At 52.0% G+C, this 21,317-nt stretch overlaps 1 protein-coding gene across 1 annotated transcript in view; it reads right to left on the minus strand.

Annotated features, from left to right (window-relative positions):
• TFRC (transferrin receptor) overlaps nt 1-20,947 on the minus strand; it is a 116,902-nt gene extending 95,955 nt beyond the window's left edge. Inside the window, exons 1-2 of the mRNA XM_060010857.1 lie at nt 20,806-20,947; nt 20,295-20,400 (exon numbers count right to left, since the gene is read on the minus strand). Of these exons, the coding sequence (XP_059866840.1) occupies nt 20,295-20,400; nt 20,806-20,895 (196 nt within the window). The 5' untranslated portion in view covers nt 20,896-20,947. The remainder of the gene's footprint in view (nt 1-20,294; nt 20,401-20,805) is intronic.
• Between the last annotated feature and the right edge of the window lie 370 nt (nt 20,948-21,317).

Raw genomic sequence — 21,317 nt, forward strand, 5'->3', positions numbered from 1 at the left:
TCTCTAGGAGGTGGGTCAAAAAGGATCTTGCTGTGATTTACGTCATAGAGTGTTCTGCCTATGTTTTCCTCTAAGAGTTTTATAGTGTCTGGCCTTACATTTAGACATTTCTCCAAAGAAGATATACAGATTACCAACAAACACATGAAAGAATGTTCAACATCATTAATCATTAGAGAAATGCAAATCAAAACTACAATGAGATATCACCTCACACCAGTCAGAATGGCCATCATCAAAAAATCCACAAACAATAAATGCTGGAGAGGGTGTGGAGAAAAGGGAACCCTCTTGCACTGTTGGTGGGAATGTAAATTGATACAGCCACTATGGAGAACAGTATGGACGTTCCTTAAAAAACTAAAAATAGAACTACCATACGACCCAGCAATCCCACTACTGGGCATATACCCTGAGAAAACCATAATTCAAAAAGAGTCATGTACCACAATGTTCATTTACAATAGCCAGGACATGGAAGCAACCTAAGTGTCCATGGACAGATGAATGGATAAAGAAGTTGTGACACATATATACAATGGAATGTTACTCAGCCGTAAAAGAAACGAAATTGAGTTATCTGAGGTGGATGGACCTAGAGTCGGTCATACAGAGTGAAGTAAGTCAGAAAGAGAAAAACAAATACCATATGCTAACACATATATATGGAATCTAAAAAAAAAAAAAATGGTCACGAAGAACCTAGGGGCAGGACGGGAATAAAGACGCAGATTTTATACTAGTATTCTCCATACTAGAGAATGGACTTGAGGACACGGGGAGGGGGAAGGGTAAGCTGGGACGAAGTGAGAGAGTGGCATGGACATATAAACACTACCAAATGTAAAATAGATAGCTAGTAGGAAGTAGCCGCATAGCACAAGGAGATCAGCTTGGTGCTTTGTGTCCACCTAGAGGGGTGGGATAGGGAAGGTGGGAGGGAGGGAGACGCAAGAGGGAAGAGATATGGGGATATATGTATATGTAGAGCTGATTCACTTTGTTATAAAGCAGAAACTAACACACCATTTTAAAGCAATTATACTCCAATAAAGATGTTGAAAAAAAAAAGAACTAATGTTGCCCACCATCAAGCCATCAGACACTGTAGCCTCCCCAACAGTGTGCCCTGAGGAGAATTCAGGACGAAGAAAAAAGGATACTCTGGCCCTGGACAGATAAGATACATGTCAAAGGAATAATTTCAATGAGCGCAGACTCTTGCATCTTCCCACACATAGAAAAGCACTAAAATCATTAACTTGAGGTGTCTGTTTTTTATGATTAGCAGTAATCTTTTGATGTTTGACTACATTTTTTTTTCTCGAGGGAAACTCCTATATATCCTGGAACCTCCCTTACCTCTTTGGAGCATTTCCTCAGAGTCATCTGAGAGGCTGTCTCTCGGGCTATAGTCTGTAGTAAGGTCCCTGAATAAAACACAACTCGCGACTTTTAGGTTGTGTGTTCTTCTTCAGTTGACAAGTCTTACTGAAATCTTCTGCTGGCTGGTCATTTAAGCTTCAAGCAAGCTCCCTTCTCTTCCCCCTCAGGGTGCTCCAAGTCCCTTGAGGCCAAGGCCACCTCATTCATCTTTCTCTCCCTCCCTTTGCTTTTCACCCAGCAAATCCACCCCTTGCAGAGAGCTAGCTCATCCGGTGCCTCCTTACTTGTTTGTTCTATTTGAACCACTCTGGCAAGTCTCAGCCAGGGACTTTTAAACCATTAAACTTTATGGTGACAATAGAACAAAGGCAGAGAGACAGATCAGCAACTAGTCATTCCAAAGGTGAAAGCACACACTAAGGGTTTTACAAAAGGCACCAGAACAAAAGGTGTTCAAATAGGAAGGGCCCTGACCCCACGTCATTCATGCTGTGTGTGTGTGTGTGTGTGTGTACGTGTGTACGTGTGTGTGTGTGTGTGTGTGTGTGTGTGTGTGTGTGTCAGAGGAGAGGGGCAGCTGTGGCAGGGACAGTGTCTGTGGGTCTGGGCAGGTGGGGGGGATCCGTTTGCAAAGTTTACAGCTTTCCTTGGACTTGAATCCTCACCTATCGCCAGATTGTGTGTTACAGGCCTGCTGGAGACCAATTCTAGGCCAGACCAGTGCTTCAAAGAACCTCAGAGGGTGAGTTACTTAGTTCCCCCTCCAGGTCCTAGATCCCTGTGCGGCCCAGCCTGGCAGGCCTCTGCCTGCCTTTTGTATCTGCCTACTTCTCCTTCCCACCATCCCCTCCCCCCAGTCCCCAGTCAGTCTCGCTATCTGCCCTGCCACAGGCGTGACATCAGCCAGTCTGATGCAACCGTTTCTGGTCGGAGGACCAGTCCCTGCCTGGCACAGTTCCCCACTGGAGAGCAGACGTGAGCTCTGAATTGGCCCCACTGCCCCCCCTTTCAGTGGTCCTGCAGGGACCACCCTACCACCCTCCTGAAGATCGGTCGCGGCCACTGTTTAGCTCCTCCACCCCCTCACCGAGTGACCTTGGGCAACTCGCCTCACCTCTCTGCGCCTGTTCCTGCCTCTGGAAAACAAGACAATAACACCTACTCACGGGATTGTTGTGAGCATTAAATGGGAAAACAGTGTTTCCCAAACTTCAGTCATTCAATTTCCCAACACAAATTTTACCATATCTGCACATCACCTGCTCTATTCTTTACTTGGTGTTTGTCACTGAATCAACTTTAAATCATCTCTTTGTAAAAAATACACTTTGCTAAAGAACACTGAGCCCACGCAATTATTCCTTTCAATTGACCCATTTAAAAAACTCCTGTCCCCAAATCCTTCAATTCTTGGTCAGGACAGGCCTCTTTTGAGACACCTATATTCTTTTCTAATACTCATTGCCGTAAATGCTTAACTACTGATATACAAAGTCCCCTGGGGAAGGGACATGCGGGCTGCTGCAACATGCTTTGGGAGACCCCAAGGTAACAGATAGGCAGCCTGGAGCCCGTACCCAAGGCAGGGTGCAGTGGCTGTGGGTCATGGGAAACCTCTGCCTGGGGGAGTTGCCGGCCACCTGGACCAGCGCCCTCAGCCCCCAAGCAGGGCGACGGGGGGCACAGGGGACAAGGGAGCGCTAGGGCCTGGCTGCAATGAGACGTCAGCTCATCCTGGGAGTCCCACTTCAGGCCACTGTCAGAGTGCATTCCTCCTGCCAGTCGGTGCCTGAGGACCAAGTGCCAGGATGGCTGAGACCGGGCAAGGGGGCGAGGGCAGATCTGGCCTTCGTTAAGCTCAGGTCTCTCGAGCTGTGTGGGCCGGCAGGGCCTGACTCCGTGAGCTCAGAGCAGCCTGGCCCAGCGAGGGTTTAAGGGTGTGGGAGCTTCATCGCTTCAAAAACAAGTCAATTAAGTGGTGCACAGGGCCTGCATATAACAACCCTGTAATTGTGCTCTGCACGGTCAGTTTATACAGCACTTTCACACGCTCTGCTTCCCTGTGAGGTAGTCAGGGCAACTCCAGGACTGTTACCCCAGTTCACAGATGAGGAAACTGGGCTTCAGAGAGGCTGAGATGTGTATGGAGAGGGAGGAACGAGGGATACTTGCTGGCCCCTATTAGGAGCAGGTATGTTCCCATGCCTGACCTCATCTAATACTTGGGACAGTGCTGGGAAGTATGGACTATAAGCCAAAGAAACAAAGTTAAGAACCCTACCCAAGATGTAGCCGATTTGAATTTGTTAATTACTAGCAGCCCCCAACTTCCAACTAGGGCATAACCCAAGATAGGGTCAAAAGATATTTTCCCACTGAAATAGGGTTGTTATGGTATTTAGGTACCCAGGCTGGTCCAAGGAGGGCCAATTAACCCACAACACTCCAGAATTCTTGAACATGTGTAGTGAACACTAGAAAAACATTGTTGTAACACCAGTAATTGAAACAGAAAAGCAATAGCACTTGATAAGAAATTACTTTTCATCTTCAATGCTTGCCTGAAAATCTGAGGCCAGATAGAAGAGTGGACATAATTTCCCCTGCACTCCTATTTTAGAATTTAAAGAAAAAGAAGAAAAAACAGGTGGGGCGGGGGACACAGAGCAGCCAGTGGGGAGCAGGCTGGAGAAAAAAGGACAGAGACAGTTGACCAAGTCGGGATGTTGTGTAAGGAAGAAGCAGGTCCCCGGGAGCCAGCTCCTTGTGAAGGGGCCGGCAGGATGGCCAGGGACCCTAAATTCTCTCCCGCTCAAGAGGCTGCTTCCCATTGGAACAAGAGTTCCGGCCTCCACAGAAAGATGACAGAAGGTACTGGACCTGCCGACTCCTGGGGAGTCAGAGGCCTGAGAACAAGGAGGGAAAGGCATTTTCTCAGGAAGAGAAGTGTGTTTCCAATGGGTAGAACCAGAAGTGGATTTAAACCCCTGCCACCATGTACAAAATTCTGGAAGCGGGGGCAGGTGCAGCATCTGAAAGCAGCTAGAAAACCCCCTCAGTCCTGGAAAGAGCAGCCTAGCGCTCTGGCTGCTTTCAGCTCTGATGCTGAGACAGCCGGTTCCAGTCCTGGAGCCCCACTTACCAGCTGTGCAACCCAGCATGTGCGTCACCTCTCTGAGCCTCATCTGCTACTGAAGAGGCGGTACACTTCCCACCCAGGGCTACTGCGGAGAATAACGTCCACAGAACAACTCAGGCACAGAGTCGGGCACACGGCTGGGGGGACACGACAGGTAATCAACACATGTCACCTCCCAGCCTGGCTGGCTCCCTCGCTTCCTTCAGAGCCATCGAGGCTGCTGCCATAGCCCCCTTCGATCCAGGTCATAAGGCTGCAGCTGAAGGGTGGAAGAGGTCTTGCATGATTCAAAGTGGATATAAAGAGGCGAGAGGAGTGATTCTAACTTGAGATCAGAGCCTCACAGCTGGTCAGGCTGCGGGGGGCCACTACCTCCCATTCGTGGAGCCCTGCAGGAGAGGGGCCTGCAGTGAGGGCGGGCAAAGCAGAGCAGCTGGCCGTGCCGATGAAAGTGTCTCTAACCCCCTCGTCCCCATTGTTCTCAGGTAATGTCAGAGCTGGAAAGAGCCACTGATCTTCTGGTTCCACACTCTCACTGCACAGATGAGGCAACAGGCCCAGAGAGGGGAAGGGCTTTTCCCAGTTACACAGCCTGGCAGAGAAAGCGCTGGGCCTAGAAATCAGGTGTCCGAACACCCAGACTGGCAGCCAGAATCCCTTTCATTAGGAAACACTTGCTCATCCACCAAGAGTATCTGATGAATTTGCTTCCAGTCTTTTAAAACTACATAAATATAATTTTAAATTATATTGAAATATAGTATGATTTAAATAATATAGTATACATTTAAATTAAATTATACATGAACACATTCTTTTAAAAATTAATTTCATTACCTCCTGGGTATGTTGTGGTTATTCAGTGTTTATTGAATGAATGAATGAATGAATTTGTATTCCCACTATCCCAGTTCAGGCCTCAGTCTTTTTATAAGCTTCTCCATGAATGACAGGAACAAGTCTTTGATAGGTACCCTCCTCTGGATATCCCTTCACCGAGTGCCCTTCCTCCCCATACCCACCCAGTCCTACCATGGGCCCCACAGAAGGGACCCAGGGGCAAGGAGGGCAAACAAGGCTGCTCAGAGAATTCCTCTAATCCTGCTCCTCTCGAGGTCAAGGCTGGCCTTGGGACACTCTTTGGACTAGACTTAGGACAGATCTGGGACATCCAGATGCCATCTCCCCTGGATCCATGTCCCAGCACCCTGCTCAGAGGCTCCCTCACACTAAGTGTCTCTTTCATTCAACGGCTGGTTTTGCCTTTGCTTTTTCTCTCTCTTCCCCGTGGTGCTGGGGCTTGGAAAGCCCCTGAGCCTCCGGTGGGACTCTAAGGGAATAATTCAATCATACAAAATTAAGGCTAGTTTGATGGGGGAATCCTTTCACGATGTATACAGATAGCAAATCATCATGTTGTACACTTTAAATATCTTAGGATTTTACTTGTCAGTTATGTCCGATAAAAAAAATAAAAGAATATTAAGGCCAGAGCCTGGGAAACGGGCAGGGCCTGAGAGCCTGAAGACGGAGGCTGGGCCAGGCCCAGCACTGCTGAAAGCAAGGGAATGAGTGAGTTCTCCGAGATGGGGCACACCCCAAGGATGGGACCTGGGAGAGATCCTGGCAGGAAGTGAGAGAAAGAGTCATAGACAGAGTATCCTTAACTCAGGGGGAGAGTCAGGAGGGTGTCAGATACCCGAGATCAAGGGTAAAGAGAGAGTTCAGGAAAGAGGGTGTGGCCAGCAGCGGGAATGCAGCTGAGGATGGACGGACAGTGGCCTTCCCTTCTTGAGATGGGTGTGCACCAGCGTCCCCTGGGAGCAGGCTTGGGGCCTGGCTGTGACCAGAGGCCCTCAGGCTGGATCTGGTGCTGAGGAACCTCCCGGTGAGGCTGGACCCTCCACCAACCCCCAGGGATGAGTGCCCAAGACCCCACCGAGCAGAATCAGGGTGGGACAGAAACCAAACAAAGTCCTCCTTTAAAGCCACCTGAAATTCACGTTTCGGGAATGTTTGACTTGGGGCTTCTCTTTCCTGCAGCAGGATCTTTAAAGAAAACAACCCTTTAAAAGCCTCAACTCCAAAGCACAGAGCCCTCTGTGTGCCTACCTCTGGTCTCTGCTTCAGGAACAAACCTCCCTTACTCTTTGGTCTGGAGTAAAGACCAAAGTAAAGTAAAGCCCCTGGGCCAAGGTGGGTGCAGCCCACGTCCCTGCCGAGGGTTCAGAGTCGAGCCATCACAACCAGATCTTGAGGCCTTCCAGAGGCTTCCACCCCAGGGGCTCAGGGTGGCTGGCAGATGGGGGCGTCATCTGGGAGCAGAAAGGGCCATATCCCTGCCCCAAACCAGCCAGCTCTTCCCCTCGGGACAGATACTTGGTGGGGAAGAGAGGGAGCTGAGAAGTCACGCGAGGAAGGTGACCCAGGCTGGGAGTTACAGTGAGGCGGCCCATCCTCAGCCTTGGCCACTTCCAGATGATCCAAATCCAGAGCCTGCAAAACGGCAGGGGAGACGTAGACAGAGGGACAGGGAGCTACTCCTGCCAGGCTCCCCAGGCCCAATCTGGCCCTCCCGCTGCTCCCTTTCCAGAAGCCCCGTGCCTGTGGGGCTGTGGCTGGTGTGAAGAAGTGAAAGTCCAGAGCACCTTCCCATGGTACACTGTGTCACCCCCAAGTGCCAGAGGTAGCCGGGCCTGGGCTCGAGTTTCCCTTCTGCAGATGTGGTAACAGCGGCTCTGAGAGGCTAGGGGCTTTCCCGGGGCCACACCACAGGGAAGCACAGACCCTGCTTTCCAACCCAGGTCTCCTGATGCCCCATCTTGGCATCCCACTGCCCGGCCAGGCAAAGGGCAAGAAGGAGAGTGTCTTTCCGTGTTGTGTTTGTCAGGAGCTGAAGAACAGCTACCTAGGAACAATTGGTCAGGGGACTTTCCCAGCCCAGATCGGCACTGCCCAGGGATCGGTACTCTTGCTTGGTGACCTAATGCTCTCCCCATCCCGGCTACTAGGGGACAGATGAAGTTCAGGCACAAGACCCTAATAGGTCCTCGAATAAGCTCCGTCCGGGGCCCCATCCACCTCAGGGCTTGTGCCCAGACCAAGGACCCTCCTCCCTGGCCACTAAGCCATGGACTCCCAGGAGGGCAGGGCAGGAATAGCCCCAAGGATCCTCCAGAAAACTCTGTCCTTACAGATAGGGAGATGGAGGCCCGAGGACTGTCCAAGGTCATGCCCACAAAAGTCATAGCATCTTCCCCACAAATCATTTTGAGGATTAAATGAGATAATACAAGCCAAGCACTTAGCCCACAGTTTGCATCAAAACGATTGTCACTATTGTTGTCACTTTTGTGAGTTTGCCTATGGGAGCCAAGTTACCAGGCCTCTAGGAGAAGAAAGAGTGCCCTTCCTGTTTACAGTCCAGGCCTCTGACCCATCCGGCCTCTGACCCACAGCGGGTGGTGGAAAGGGCTGAGAAGCAGGAGATGGGGACCCAGCCTCGTCTGGCCTCTACTTAGCTGCGTGACCCCAGGGCAAACCCTGCTGAACCTCTCCCTGAGTGCCAGTGCCTTGGTTTTCTTCTCACTGAGAAATAAGCTAGATATTCAATGTGGGAATACCCCTTCCAGTGTGGGAATCTCCAATGTCAGCAGCAAAACGGTCCCAACCAGAAGCAGCTGAGAAAGCGTGTGCCTGGCTTGGAGGAGGCCCCGGTCAGAGATAGACAAAGGCGCCCTGTGCAGGCCCTGCCTCTGGCCTGGCCCAGAGTTCTGGAGGTTTCCATGCCCAGGCCCAAGGGCTTCCAAGAATCACAGTTGAAAGTTATTACTTGAAAATTGTCAGACCGTTTACTTTGTGTTCCTGGAAGCTGTTGTCCAGGAAAGGTGGTGACGGGTCGGGAGAGAGACAGAGTGAACACAGGAAGAGCGTGGAAGACAGTGAAAGGAGGAAGAGGGGGAGGAGAGAGAGGAGATGGAGTGGAAAGGTGAGAAGAGGTGAGGCAAAGACAGACACGGACAGACAGACTGGGAGGCTACAGAGAGAGGGTAGAGCTGGCAGAAGCGGCAGCAGTGGCTCTGAGCGAGGCCCGGACACAGGGTTCAGATGACCACAGCTTTGGCTTCCTTCAGCCTGGGCACTGCCCGGCCTCGAAACAGATGCAACAGGGTGCTTTCTTAAGCGGAAACCTCCTCTCCCATGAAGGGGGGCAGAGCCGTTGGGTGGTTATCTTGCTGTTCCCTTGAACACACTCAGCCCACACCTCCATTCCCCGTTGGCTGGGGGGACACAAACATTGCTTGATTTTCTGTAAAACACCACAAACCTCCCCTCCGAAGCAGCCCTTCTCCTTTGCTCCCCGGCCACCAGGAAACCCATACCAAACGGCAGCCACTGTGACTGGCATCGCAAAGGTCCTAGCAGGTCACAGAGTCCCGACCCAGGCATCACCTGGTTCCTAGTGCGGCGACAATCACTACCATTGAGTAAGCACCTACCACGTGCCCACGCTGGGGTCAAGCTCTCCACGTGCGCTGCACACAGAATCCTCATAAAGGCACAGTAGAGGCAATGATTCATCCCATTACACAGCAGGAAAGCAGGCCGTCCGGCCGGCTTCAGAGCCCATGCCTCAGCCACTACTCTAAGTTGAAATAAAATATAACTGCCTGTGAAGCACAGTGTCGTGACAAAGGCTAAAGGAGCTTGGCTCTGCCGCTTAGAAGCAGTGCCACCGTGGAGAAGTGGCTTGTTTGCTCAGTTCGGTTTCCGCAACTCTAAGACAAGAATAACAACCTTGGGGGTTGCTGTGAGGATTAAAGGAGATCATGTGAATCACTGAGCCCAAGCCCTAGCCCGGTGGGGCTCAGTAAAGTTTTGTTATTCAGGACAGGCCTGGCACACCTTCAGCCCAGCCTCTTCCCTCCACCGCGCTCGGCCTGCGGGAACTGGAGGAGGATGTGGGCGTCGCTGGAGCATCACCTGGGTGTCAGGCACGGTGCCCGGGTGCCCAGGAGGGTCAGTCAGCGAGGGGCCTGTACTCTGGGAGGTATTAGGATTCTGGCCCCCCGATCCCATACCGCAGCCACCTCCTCTGTCCTATCTGTCCCACCCTCAGCCACTGGCAGGGCCCCCTTGGGTGGGGTGGGCAAGGCAGGGCAGGGCAGGGCTGAGCACAAGGCAGCAGGGCGTCATTATCGCTCCCAGCAGAGCTGGGGTCAGGGTTAAGCCTGCCTTCTTATCAGGTCCCCAGGCCCTGTGCTAACACGTGCTGCCTGGCTCTCTGGGGGCTGGTAGGGGGGCCCTGAGGACGCTGCTCAAGGTCTTCCTCCTCTGAAATGGTCCCTGGAGCAGGAGTGGGAGAGGCAGCCCGGAAACAGAGAGAGCGCGCCTGGCTTGGACACCGTGTCACCCTAGGCAATCCCTTCCCTCTCTAGTGAAAATCTGTGAAATTGAGGGTGGAGGGGCAGCTGGATGACGTGACCCCTAAGTCCCTTCCAGCTCTAAAGAGTTAGGATCCTGTAGCCACCTGTGAGCTAGCCACCATGGTCATCCTGTTTACAGACGAGGGAGCTGAGGCCAAGCAGGGGGAAGAGACTCGCTCCCATAACATACTAGTTGGTAGCAAAGCTGAGTGACACTCAGGCCTCCCAACTCCTGGCCCAACGCTCTTCCCACCCCACATACACTCTGACCTTCTAGAAGATCATGGAGGAAAGGTGTAGAGATGACAAGGGGGTGGCTGCTTCCAGGCTCCCCCTCCTTTCTTCAGATTCCAGGAGTGGCCTGGGGACCTCTCAGAGGGGCTCCAGACATGTGGGCACCTGGCAGCCCTGCAGGGTTGGGGCCCAAACCACTCCTTGGTTCCTGTCCAAGGGAACGCAGGGACAGCAGGGCTTCCAGGCTGTGTGTGGAGAGCTGGCCCCATTTTCGGGCCCTGATAACACCCCTCCCCGTATCAGTGGGCCAAGGACTGCGAGGGGTGTGTCTGGGCATCAAGGGCAGGTTCGGCAGAAACGTGGAGGTAGAAAGGGAAGGTGGTGCAGCTCAACTGAGGCCTCCAGCCTGGCCGGAAAGAATCTCTGAGGGCGCCCAAGGCTTAGGGGAGACGGTGTGGGGAGTCACAGGAAAGGGTGAGCTAGGTCTGCTTACACCTTCAGGAGCAGAAGAGCCTGATCCGAGGGCTTTCCTAAAGAAATCCTAGAAATCTCAGGTTGGGAGGGCCCAGAGACCCAGCATCTACACCCCAGAGCAGGAGGGGACATGGCCACCTCTGAGAATCTGAGGAAGGTTACGTCCTTGCCCAGTGAGAAAAAGAGGCCCAGGCTGTGGGGAGAGGTGACTCACGTGTGACTGAGGACTTGCGAGGCCCTGCCTGAGACAGAATGAGCCCCCTGTAGAGCTGGAGACGGGGACCCGGTAGGTACAGTCCTGATGAAGCAGCCAGGACCACGGAAGGACGGCAGCAGGTCAGGCAGGACTGGGCCACCCCAGACTCTGTGGCCCGGCCTTCTCAGCGCCCTGTGGAGCTGGGGTTCTGGGCAGGCACCATTTGGGCACCCAGCCAGTTCCATGAATATCCCTCCATCCAGGCTTTGGCCCAGGTTCCTGAATCTTCTTCCTCTCTGGCGGAGACCCAGACCACCCTGAGGACTCCCATTTGGGAGGAGGACTGAGGGCCTCTCCTCACTGCTGAGCAGCCTGGGCTGAGCTGAACACACACACAGAGGCCACTCACGCAGATCTGTGTAGCACATACACCCTGGGGTCTGGGGCTCAGAAAGTCTCATGCCCTCGTCCCCTCACCCCGTGACCATGGACTGTGGGCTTCCCAGACAGGAAAACCTGCTTCAGCTTTAGGTGTAAACGTGGCCCTAAGGATTTTAAATGTGGCCACTGAGGCCATTTACAACAAAGCTGAAACTGGGCTGCCTTTTTCTATGGCAGTGAGTACCTTGCATCCCTCCCCAGAACCCAAGGTTAACCCTGAGAGAGCTGAGAAAAGGCTTGAACCCCAAGGGGGGCTTGGGACTGGGGAGACCCTGGGACCAAGGCAAAGGAGGCGAGAAAGAACTGGAGACCCTGGGTTGAATGAAGCTGGCCAGGAGCCGGAGAACCAGAGCCACAGGGGTGGGCGAGGCTGGGCCTGGGGCTGCCAAAGACAGGGCGGGAGGAAGAGGGAAGGGCAGCTTTGAAGGCGTCCCAGCATAGAGAGAAACAGAGCCGAATCCTGCATCGTAGGTCACCCACCTCCCCAGACTGGGCCCTCAACACACAAGCACATGTGCACACACAGACACACACCTTCACAGGCCCCCGGGGTGCTCATCTGACCCTTTGGTGGTGTCCTTCCCTCTCACCTTCACCGCACCCCACTTCACCTGGGTATACGGGGGAGAGGAAGCAGTGTGGTCAGTGTCCATCTTCACCTCCTAAGGCAGCAATTCGGTAACTTCAGGGTGGTAGGATCCCATGGAGCACTTGACGGTAATTCAGGTTCAGAGTCCTGTCCTCCCCTCACCCTGAGATTCTGAGCCCGTGGTCTGGGGCCCAGGTAATTCTGAGAAGGTGGTCCTTGGAGGGATGCTGAGTGGTCTGCTAGCTGTGTGGTGGAGAAAATCATCATAATCCTACTGGCTGCATTCATTGCGTGCCTACTGTGTACGTGGTGTTTCTCACGAACCACCTCGTTTCATCCTGACAGCCTTCCTGGAAGGTGCCATTATTTCCATTCCCAAAGTCACACTCTGGCCACTAGAGGAGACACAGTTTGACTTGGTTCCCTCCATTCACCCCAACCTACCCACACACACAGACTCACAGAGCCTGGGACCCACGCCAGGGACAGGACCAGAACCAGCATCTGACTCCCCACAGCAGGAGGAAATGGCTGGGTGAGACCCACCTGCAGGAAAGTTGCAGGGTTGGTCTGTGACGGAGAATACTCCCACCCACCCACCCCACCCGGGATGAGGCAGGGGGACCAGCCCACCCGCGAGGCTCCAGGGGTCACGGCTGGACCGGGCCAGTCTTGGCGAATTCCCAGGTGACGGGCGCCCCCTGCAGCCAGACAGGGGTGGTGCAGGGCAGAGGCGGGACTTCGGGCTCACACCCCGGCATTGCTGGGTTTTCTCTTCCATAGTCTCCAGCCGTCGCTGTGGCTGTTATGGTTGCCCCATTTTAAGGATGAGAGCAAGGTTGAGTGTCTTGCCCGAGGTCGCAGAAGGCCCTGGCTCTTCCCTCCCAGGGGCTTCGTCCCAGCCCTTCAGAGCCCGCCTCATCCACACTCCCTCGCATCGAGGACAGACAGTGCAGCAGGGCAGTTGTAGGAGGTTGGCAAAGGGTATTTAATGGGCTTTGGGGGGGGGGGTGGTCTCAGCACTCCCGCCAGGCGAGTGGGCAAGGGCAGGGCACAGAGGTCTCCACAAGGGGCTCAGGAGGTGAGGTTCGGCTGCGGGGGCTCCTGGCATCTCCCAGTGCGAAAGGTCAAGAGGTAGGCGGAGCCTCGTCTGGGGGCCTCTCGCAGCAGGGGCAGCACCGGGCTGGCGTGGAGCTAAACACACAGTGGGGGGATGGGGGCTCTCCCTAAGCCCCGCCCCGCAGGCCACCCATTGGGGAGCAAGAAACTGCCCAGACTGTCACCCACCAACAGGCAGAGCAAAGGGAGTGGGATGGCACCCCAGAATGTCACTGCAGGGGCTCTGGAGGGGCTGTGGGTTACCCACCCCTACATCACTCTTAACGCTCCACTTCCACGTGGTTCATAGACTGGGCTTCAGAGTAGAAGGTGCCTTTTAGTAAAGGAATTCCCCCTCTCCCACCCCCGCCAATTATAAACCACTGGACTAGTCTCAATCCTCATAAATAGCTGAGGAAACTGAGGCCCAGAACGCGTAAGTGACTGGTCCAAGGCCACCCAGCAAGTGAGTGGTGCAGCCTTTTCCCTTTGTGTCTCCAGGGACCCCTGGTGTGTTCTGGAGGCCTGTGACTCTACTGTCAACACTCTTCAGGCCTGTAATGCCCCTCTCTCGAGCTCTAAGTGCTCCAGCTTCAGGGCCAGCCCAACACTGGGGGGCTTCTCCCAACACCTGTACAATCTGCAGACGCCCCCTCCCAACACACACAGGCACACATGCATGCTGCACACACACACACACACACACACACGCACACGCACACACTCCTCACCTCCTGGAGGGCTGCAGCCTCACCACTCCCTGGGGGCCCCTTGCCTGGTTGGTTGAGACCCAGAGGTTGGGACTGGGGGCCAGACCCAGGCCCAGGGAGGTCTGGGGGACTGTGCGTGGAGGGGCACATCGGGAAGTGAGGGTTCTGCCTGGGCACCCAATCAGGCCCCACCACTCTCTGCAGCCAGACAGCTTCGGCCATGTACCTGGGGAGCAACAAGCCAGATGCGAGTGGTTGTGGCCCTCCTGGCCTGGTCCCCCTCAGCCTGGGGAGCACACAGCCTGGGCATGGCCCTGCAGGGAGCTGTCACCAATCTCATCCAGGCTGCCATGCCCCTCTAACCCCATTTCTTGGAGCAAGAACCCACAGAGGCAAGGAAGGGGAAGCTCCAGAGACTCCCACAATGCCCTGGAGAAAACTCCAAAAGAAGGAGAATAGTGAGCGTAAGGTGCTGGGAGCTATGCTAAGGGGCCAGCGGAGATGCCCCAGCTTCACCCCACCCCACCCGCGCCAGGGGCCACCGCTCAGGCCTCTGCTTTGCCAACTCACTTGGGTCCCAGCGGTGCACAAATTGTTAAATACCAGTTGCTGGCACAGCCGTGGTCGAAGGGGTTGTGTCCTTCCAGGTATCGGCACTGGGCGGGGGTGTGGGGGGTCGAGGACAGGAAGAAGAGCTCAGATCCAGCAGGACTGGGCAGGCCACCCCCACCGGCCCTCCCTGCACCGGTCAGCTCAGCCCAGGGCTGCAGCAAGACTCCAAGGACAGAGGAGCCAGGAGAGTCAGGTGCGGCGTCCCCAACCCACTTCTGAACAGCTCTGGCACTGCACCCACCTCTCCTGCCTGCTCAGGGATCCCTCCCCATCACCTTGTATCCCCTTTCGCACTGTCCTCCCCCACTGTCTCATTTGGCCACACACATCCTCCTACTACCTCCTTCCAGATCCTTTTGGATCTTCCTTTTGCTGATAAACTACTCCAAAGACAGTTCTCCACCCATGTTCCCTCAACTCCTCTACTTTCCCACATCTCATTCTTCCTCAAATTGTGCCTTCACTGAATTTCACTATCTGGAAGGACAGTTTGTGGTGCCTAATCCTATTTCCCTAAGCAAAATCACATGGCCTTGGAAATCTGGGCTGAAGCTCCTGAGCACCCAATGCTTGACCAATGTCAAGCCCAAAGGTCAAGTCCTCCCCTGGAAACTCTTGACCAGGTTTTCTCCTCCTCCCCTCCTTCTGCCCATCAGCCTCGCCCCCTCCTCCTTCCCAGCACAGGCTGAGTCTCATGGGGACCTCAAGAGCCTTAGCTACAAAGTGTTTGTCACGTCCTAAAGTGGCCCAAGAGCACCTCTGCCCACCACCAGCTCGCCTGTGTCCCATGCCCTTAACCATTGTGATTTTTTGAGTTCTCCCTACTTTAAGGTGTTTCAAGAACTTAAGGGAAACTGGCATTCTACTCTCAATTTTAATTAAATGGTTAGAAGAGTTTGATTCAACTTACAATCAGAATTTTAAATCTAGAGAAATAAATTTTGATTTATTAGATGTACACGAAGAATAGAAAAATGTTGATTGCTCAGTGCTTAAAGGGATGGGAATTGTTTAATGAATTCATAAGAACTGACTAACAAAGTAGAGCCCTTCCTCCCCCCATATGGACCCTCATCCATGAATGGAATCCAACAGCTTGGAAGTTCCCAGACCGTCCTCTCTCACTGCTTCAGGCCTGGTCTCCTGCTCCAGTTCTATATCTCAAACGCCCTCATGCTCCACAGACCAAAACCAAAGTGGGTATCTACTCGCCCCATCTCCTGCCCAATTCCCTGCTGCCTCTGCTCTCTCTCCCCTTCTTCCCCAGGGATCGGGGAGTCAGACTTCTCTCTCTTTCTCTCTTTCCTTCTCTCCCAAAGCATTATGGATTCCTTTGTTTGTAGGTTCACTCATTTGTTCATAAATATTTGGGGACCTCAACACTGTTCCAGGCATTGCTCTGGGGACTGAGGACACACCACAGACAACAAGGGCAGCCTTAACTTTCAGGGTGCTGAGGGCAGTTGGGGAGTGGTCAGGGCAGCACAGAGGGGATTGGTGAGAAGAGCAGGCCGCCCGGCCAACACTCCAAGGTGCAGGCAGGGAAGCAGCAGCCCAGGGCAGCAGAGAGAGCTGGACCCTGAGAGGCTGGGGAAGGGCCACAGCAGGTACGTTCTGTTTCAGATGCTGCTCTGTGCAGCCTGGAAAGATTAGTCTGAGGATTGCCCGCTGGCTTTGGCCACTTGGAGAGTGCAGCATCAGTATAACAGTGAGGACGGAGGCTGGGCTGAAGTGGGCTGAGGAAGGTGAAGAACGACGCTAGTGAGCACAGACAATGCTTTCAGGAAATCTGGTTGCGCTGGAGGGGAGAGTACAACAGGGGAGGCCTGCGATGTTAAGGGATGTTTGCTTTGTTTTTAAGATGTGAGAGACAAGAACATGTGTACTGATGATGGGAAGGAATGGCAATAATGATGACCTATGGGGCACTTACTCACACCAGCCACTGTTCTATGTATCTCACACACATTAACTCATGCTGTCCCCTTTTACGGATGGGGAAACTGAGGTACCAGATGGCTAAGTAACACAGCCAAGATCTCCCTGCTGGTGTGTTGTAAAGCTGTGATTTGAATTTATGTGGTCTGGCTCCAGAGCCCTCGTGATCTAAGCAAGTGGCCCAGCAGAAGTTGTGGTCAAGGGATGGAGGTAAGAAGGAAATAAAGTTGAGGTGTGTGAAGAATGCCTGAAATGGGTTCTGGTAATGGGAAAGAGCCCTGCCTGGTGAATCACAGAGTGCAGATCACATTTAGGTTTCTTAAGGCTGGAGATCCTGGATTAGGACAGCCCCATCTGAGCAGGGGAGGGAGGGCAGGCCTATGGCCTGACCTGGGCTAGAAGAACCACAGGACGTGGGAAGGGAGAATGCTGCCCAGGAGAGGCTGAAATGAGGGACTGAGGCTGGAGAGAGAAGACATGCAGACCACAGGGAGCTGATGAGTCAGGGCTGCACAGAGGAGTCACAGGTGGGCTGGGAACCAAATATGGGTGGGGTGGAGTGATTAAGTGGTGACTGGAAGGATGGGAAATGGTGGGCAAAGAGGGTTCCTCTGTCCTTTCAGCTGTCTCAAGGTCTCAGGCCCCTCCCTCATTGATGTGACCTACGACAGTCTTCCTAAAACAGCCTTTAGTCAAGTCATTGCCATGTGGAAGGAATCCCATGGCAAGGGTGTTCACTTTTACCACTCCTAATCAACACAGTACTGAAAGTCCAAGACAGTGCAGTAAGAAAAGAAAAGGAAATAAAGCCATACACGTTGGAAAGGAAGAAATGAAACTGTCCTTTTCACAGATGACATGATTTTCTATGTAGAATCAACAAAAAAACTATTAGAACTAATAAGTGAGCCTAGAAAAATTGCAAGATTCAAGACTAATAAACAAAAATCCATTGTATTTTCTTATAATAAACAAATGGAAATGAAATTTTTAAAAATTATAATAGCACACAAAAATGAAATACTTAGAAAAAATCTAACACAATGTAGTCAAGATCTACACGATGAAAACTGTAAGACATTAATGAAAGAAATCAAAGAAGCCCTAAATAAATGGAGAGTTATACTACTTTCATGGGTTCAAAAACTCAATATTGTTAAAATGTCCATTTTCAAAATTGATCTCTAGGTTCAACACAATCCAAATGAAAATCTCAGCAAACATTTTTTGCAGAAATTGACAAGCCGCTTCTAAAATTTATATGGAAAATCAAGGTAACTAGAATAGCCGACAGAACTTTGAAAAAGAACAAAGTCGAAGAACTCACATTGTATGATTTCAAGACAATATAAAGCTACTAAGCGAGGCAGTATGATACTGGTAAAAGGACAGAGAGTCCAGAAATACACCTACACCTCTATATTCAATTGATTTTTGACAAATGTTCAGAGGCAACTCAATGGAAGGATAGTCTTTTCAAAAAATGGTGAACAACCCATAAGCAAAAAAAAAACAACAAAAAAAACCCATAAGCAAAAAAAAAAATCTTGACCCATACCTTGCATCATATACAAAATTTAACCCCAAATGAATCATAGTCCTAAATATAAAACCTAAAACTATAAAACTTCTAAAAGAAAACGTATGAGAAAAATCTTTGTGACCTTGGGTTAAGGAAAGATTTCTTAATTACACACCAAAAGCACAATCCATAAAAGAAAAAACTGATAGAGGGACTTCCCTGGTGGTCCAGTGGCTAAGACTCTGTGCTCCCAATGCAGGGGGCCCAGGTTCAATACTTGGTCAGGGAACTAGATCACACATGCCGTAACTAAGAGTTCGCATGGTGCAACTAAAGATCCCATGTGCCACAACTAAAAGATCCCATGTGCTGCAACTAAGATCTGGCAAAGCCAAATAAATGAATAAATAAAAATAATAATAAAAGGAAAACGTATTTAAAAAAGAAAAGAAAAAACTGATAACATACTTCAAAATTTAAAACTTCTGATCTTTGGAAGACACTGGTGAGAAAAATGAGATGACAAACCACAGACACGGAGAAAATATTTGCAAACCACATGTCTGAATCCTGAATAAATAAAGATTTCTTAAAACTCAATATTAAGAAAACTACCCAATTTTTCTAATGGGCAAAAGACTGGAACAGATATTTAATCTAAGACATACTGATGGTAAATAAGAACATGAAAAGATGTTCAAAATCATTAGTCATTAGGAAAATGCAAATTAAAACCACAATGAAATGTCACTACACATTTATTAGACTGTCTAAATTTTTAAAAAAACTGACAAAGCCAAATGTTAATGATGCAGAGCAACTGGAATTCTCATATATTCCTTACAGGAATGCAAAATGGTGCAGCCATTTTGGAAGACAATTTGGCAGTTTCTTATAAAGTTAAACATACAGTTACCATATGACCCAGCAATGCCAGCCTTAAGTCTATACCCCCCCAAAAATGAAAACTTGTGTTCACATGCCTGTACACCAATGCTTATAGTGGCTTCATTTATAATCACCCCAAATTGGAAACAACCCAAATATCCTTCAATTGGTGAATGGGTAAGCAAGCTGTGGCACAGCTATATGATGGAATACCACACAGCAATAAAAAGGAGGAAACTCCTGATGTGGGCAACAACATGGATGAATCGCAAATGCATTATGCTAAGTGAAAGAAACCAGACTCAAAAAGCTATGATTACATTTATGTGAGATTCTGAAAAAGGAAAAACTATTGGGATAGAAAACAAATCAGTGGGGACTTCCTTGGTGGCACAGTGGTTAAGAATCCGCCTAACAATGCGGAGGACACAGGTTTGAGCCCTGGTCTGGAAGGATCCCGCATGCCGCGGAGCAACTAAGCCCGTGCGCCACAACTACTGAGCTTGCGCTCTAGAGCCCGCGAGCCACAACTACTGAGCCCGTGTGCCACAACTACTGAAGCCTGCGCGCCCTAGAGCCCATTCTCCACAAGAGAAGCCACCGCAATGAAAAGCCTGCGCACCGCACCGAAGAGTAGCCCCTGCTCCCCGCAACTAGAGAAAGTCCGCGGTGCAGCAACAAAGACCCAACGCAGCCAAAAATAAATAAATTTAAAAAAAAGAAAAGAAAACAAATCAGTGGTTGCCAGGGGCTGCAGATAGGGAAAGAAACTGACTCAAAAGGCCATGAGGGAATTTGGGGGTGGGGGGGGTTGGGGTTGATGGAACTGTTCTAAATCTTGGTTATGGCGGTGGTTACAGGACTTATGAGTTGGTCAAAATTCACACAACTGTGCACGTAAAAGGGTAAGTTTTACTGTATGTAAAGAAAAAACCGTATCAAGGCTCCCGGGTTTCCACTGCACCAAGATTAAATTATCCACCTGACTTCTTTGCCTTTTAAATCTGGCCAGTCCCAGGCAGACCACTTGCCCATGCCACAGCTGCTCCAAATAGAACTGTTTCCTCATCATCCTATCAACATTCCACAGGCTTTCAGGCTTCCCAGCTTTTCTAAAAGCTTTGCCCATCACTGCAATGCCCTTCCCTCGATTTATGCCCTTCCCTCGATTTATGCCCGTCCGAAACCACTAAGTGGCACGTCCTACCCTACACTGAAGTCCTCACTGAACTCTCAGTGCTCTCTCTGAGTCTGTGCTACACAACGTAGGCAGGCCCCTCTCCCAGAGTGTTCGCGGGTGTCTGGCGAGGGTTACTCTGATTTCCGGTTCCTTGTCAACGCAAGTGCAGGAGGCCCCCTTACTCACCTTCCCGCCCATAGCTCAAAATAATGCGCACGCGCCTAGCACACAGTAGCGCACCTTCGACGCAGCGCACCCAGGAAGGAGAGTGACCCCCGACCTCCAGGAGGACGTGAGATCTGAGCTGAATTTGGGTCTGGAAGGACTAATGAGGCACCTTCGAGAGAAGTCAGGCCATCAAGGACCAGGGCGTTGCAGAAAGCGGAAAGTGCGGAAGTCCGGAAGGGGCAAGGTGACCACCCACAGCCCGATATAGTGGCGCCCCGCTCGGCCCCACGTACCTTGCCCTCGTAGGAGCGCTCGGCCGCGCTCACCGACATGGCCTGGATCAGCAGCAGCAGGAAGAGTGGCACCAGGAAGCCGGCGGCGGGTACAGCCACCACGATGCTGCGCACCGGCTAAGGAACAGCGCCTCCGGCCAGTCCTCCTTGGCCCCGCCCTTCACCCACCCCGACCCCAAACTGCCCCGCCCACGAGCCCCGCCCACCCTCTCTCTGCGCTCTATCCCAGTGTAAACCTCACCTCACCCTGCTGTCCAGGCCCCTGTGCCACCTCTAGCACTTCCCCTCCTTGACCCTGCTAGATGCTCACCCCTTCGCAGTTCCTCCTATCCCCACCCACCTGCCCGACTCTACCCACCGTCACCTAGTCCCACACTGGTCCTCCCGAGCGGCTTCGCGGAAAACCCCGCCCACCACTACCTTTGCACCGCCCCCTCCCCGTGACCCCCCTCCTCCGCTGTCTCCGCCCTCCCCACAGCTCCCCTCGTGGGTCCCGCAGCCCCTCAGATACGCAATAGCCTTGTCCATGGAGAACGGCTGGTGGGTCGTGCGCACCAGGAAGATCAGACAGGTGACCAGCATGGCACCTGAGTAGAGGCATAGTGACAGGACGAGCAGCATAAAGAAGCGAAAGTTGCGGTGACCGATGCAGTTATTGACCCACTTGCAGTGGTGATCAAAGTCCTAGGTGAGAGGGAGAGGGGGACCTCGAGGACCCAACCTCTGACTCAGGCTCCATCGCCCCCAAATCTGAGGCCTTACCCCCACCCTCTAAGCCCTTGGCCTCATGCACTGGCTCCCATTCCTAGGGAGACACTGAGCCACAAAGTCCCTAACACTGCTGGCATTTCTGTGGTTAGAGCACCATAGGGCTCTGTGGCTCACATAGTTTCATGTCAAGAGGCCTTTAGAGCCGGGGCCTGCTAGTCTTCTCTGGGACACATCCTGGTGTAACTTCAGGCAGGACATAGAATATCTCTGGGCCTCTGTTTTCTTATCCACCGGATGAGCCTAATAATAACA

The sequence above is a fragment of the Delphinus delphis genome, chromosome 4, assembly GCF_949987515.2.
Source record: "Delphinus delphis chromosome 4, mDelDel1.2, whole genome shotgun sequence".
NCBI classification, from domain to species: domain Eukaryota; kingdom Metazoa; phylum Chordata; class Mammalia; order Artiodactyla; family Delphinidae; genus Delphinus; species Delphinus delphis.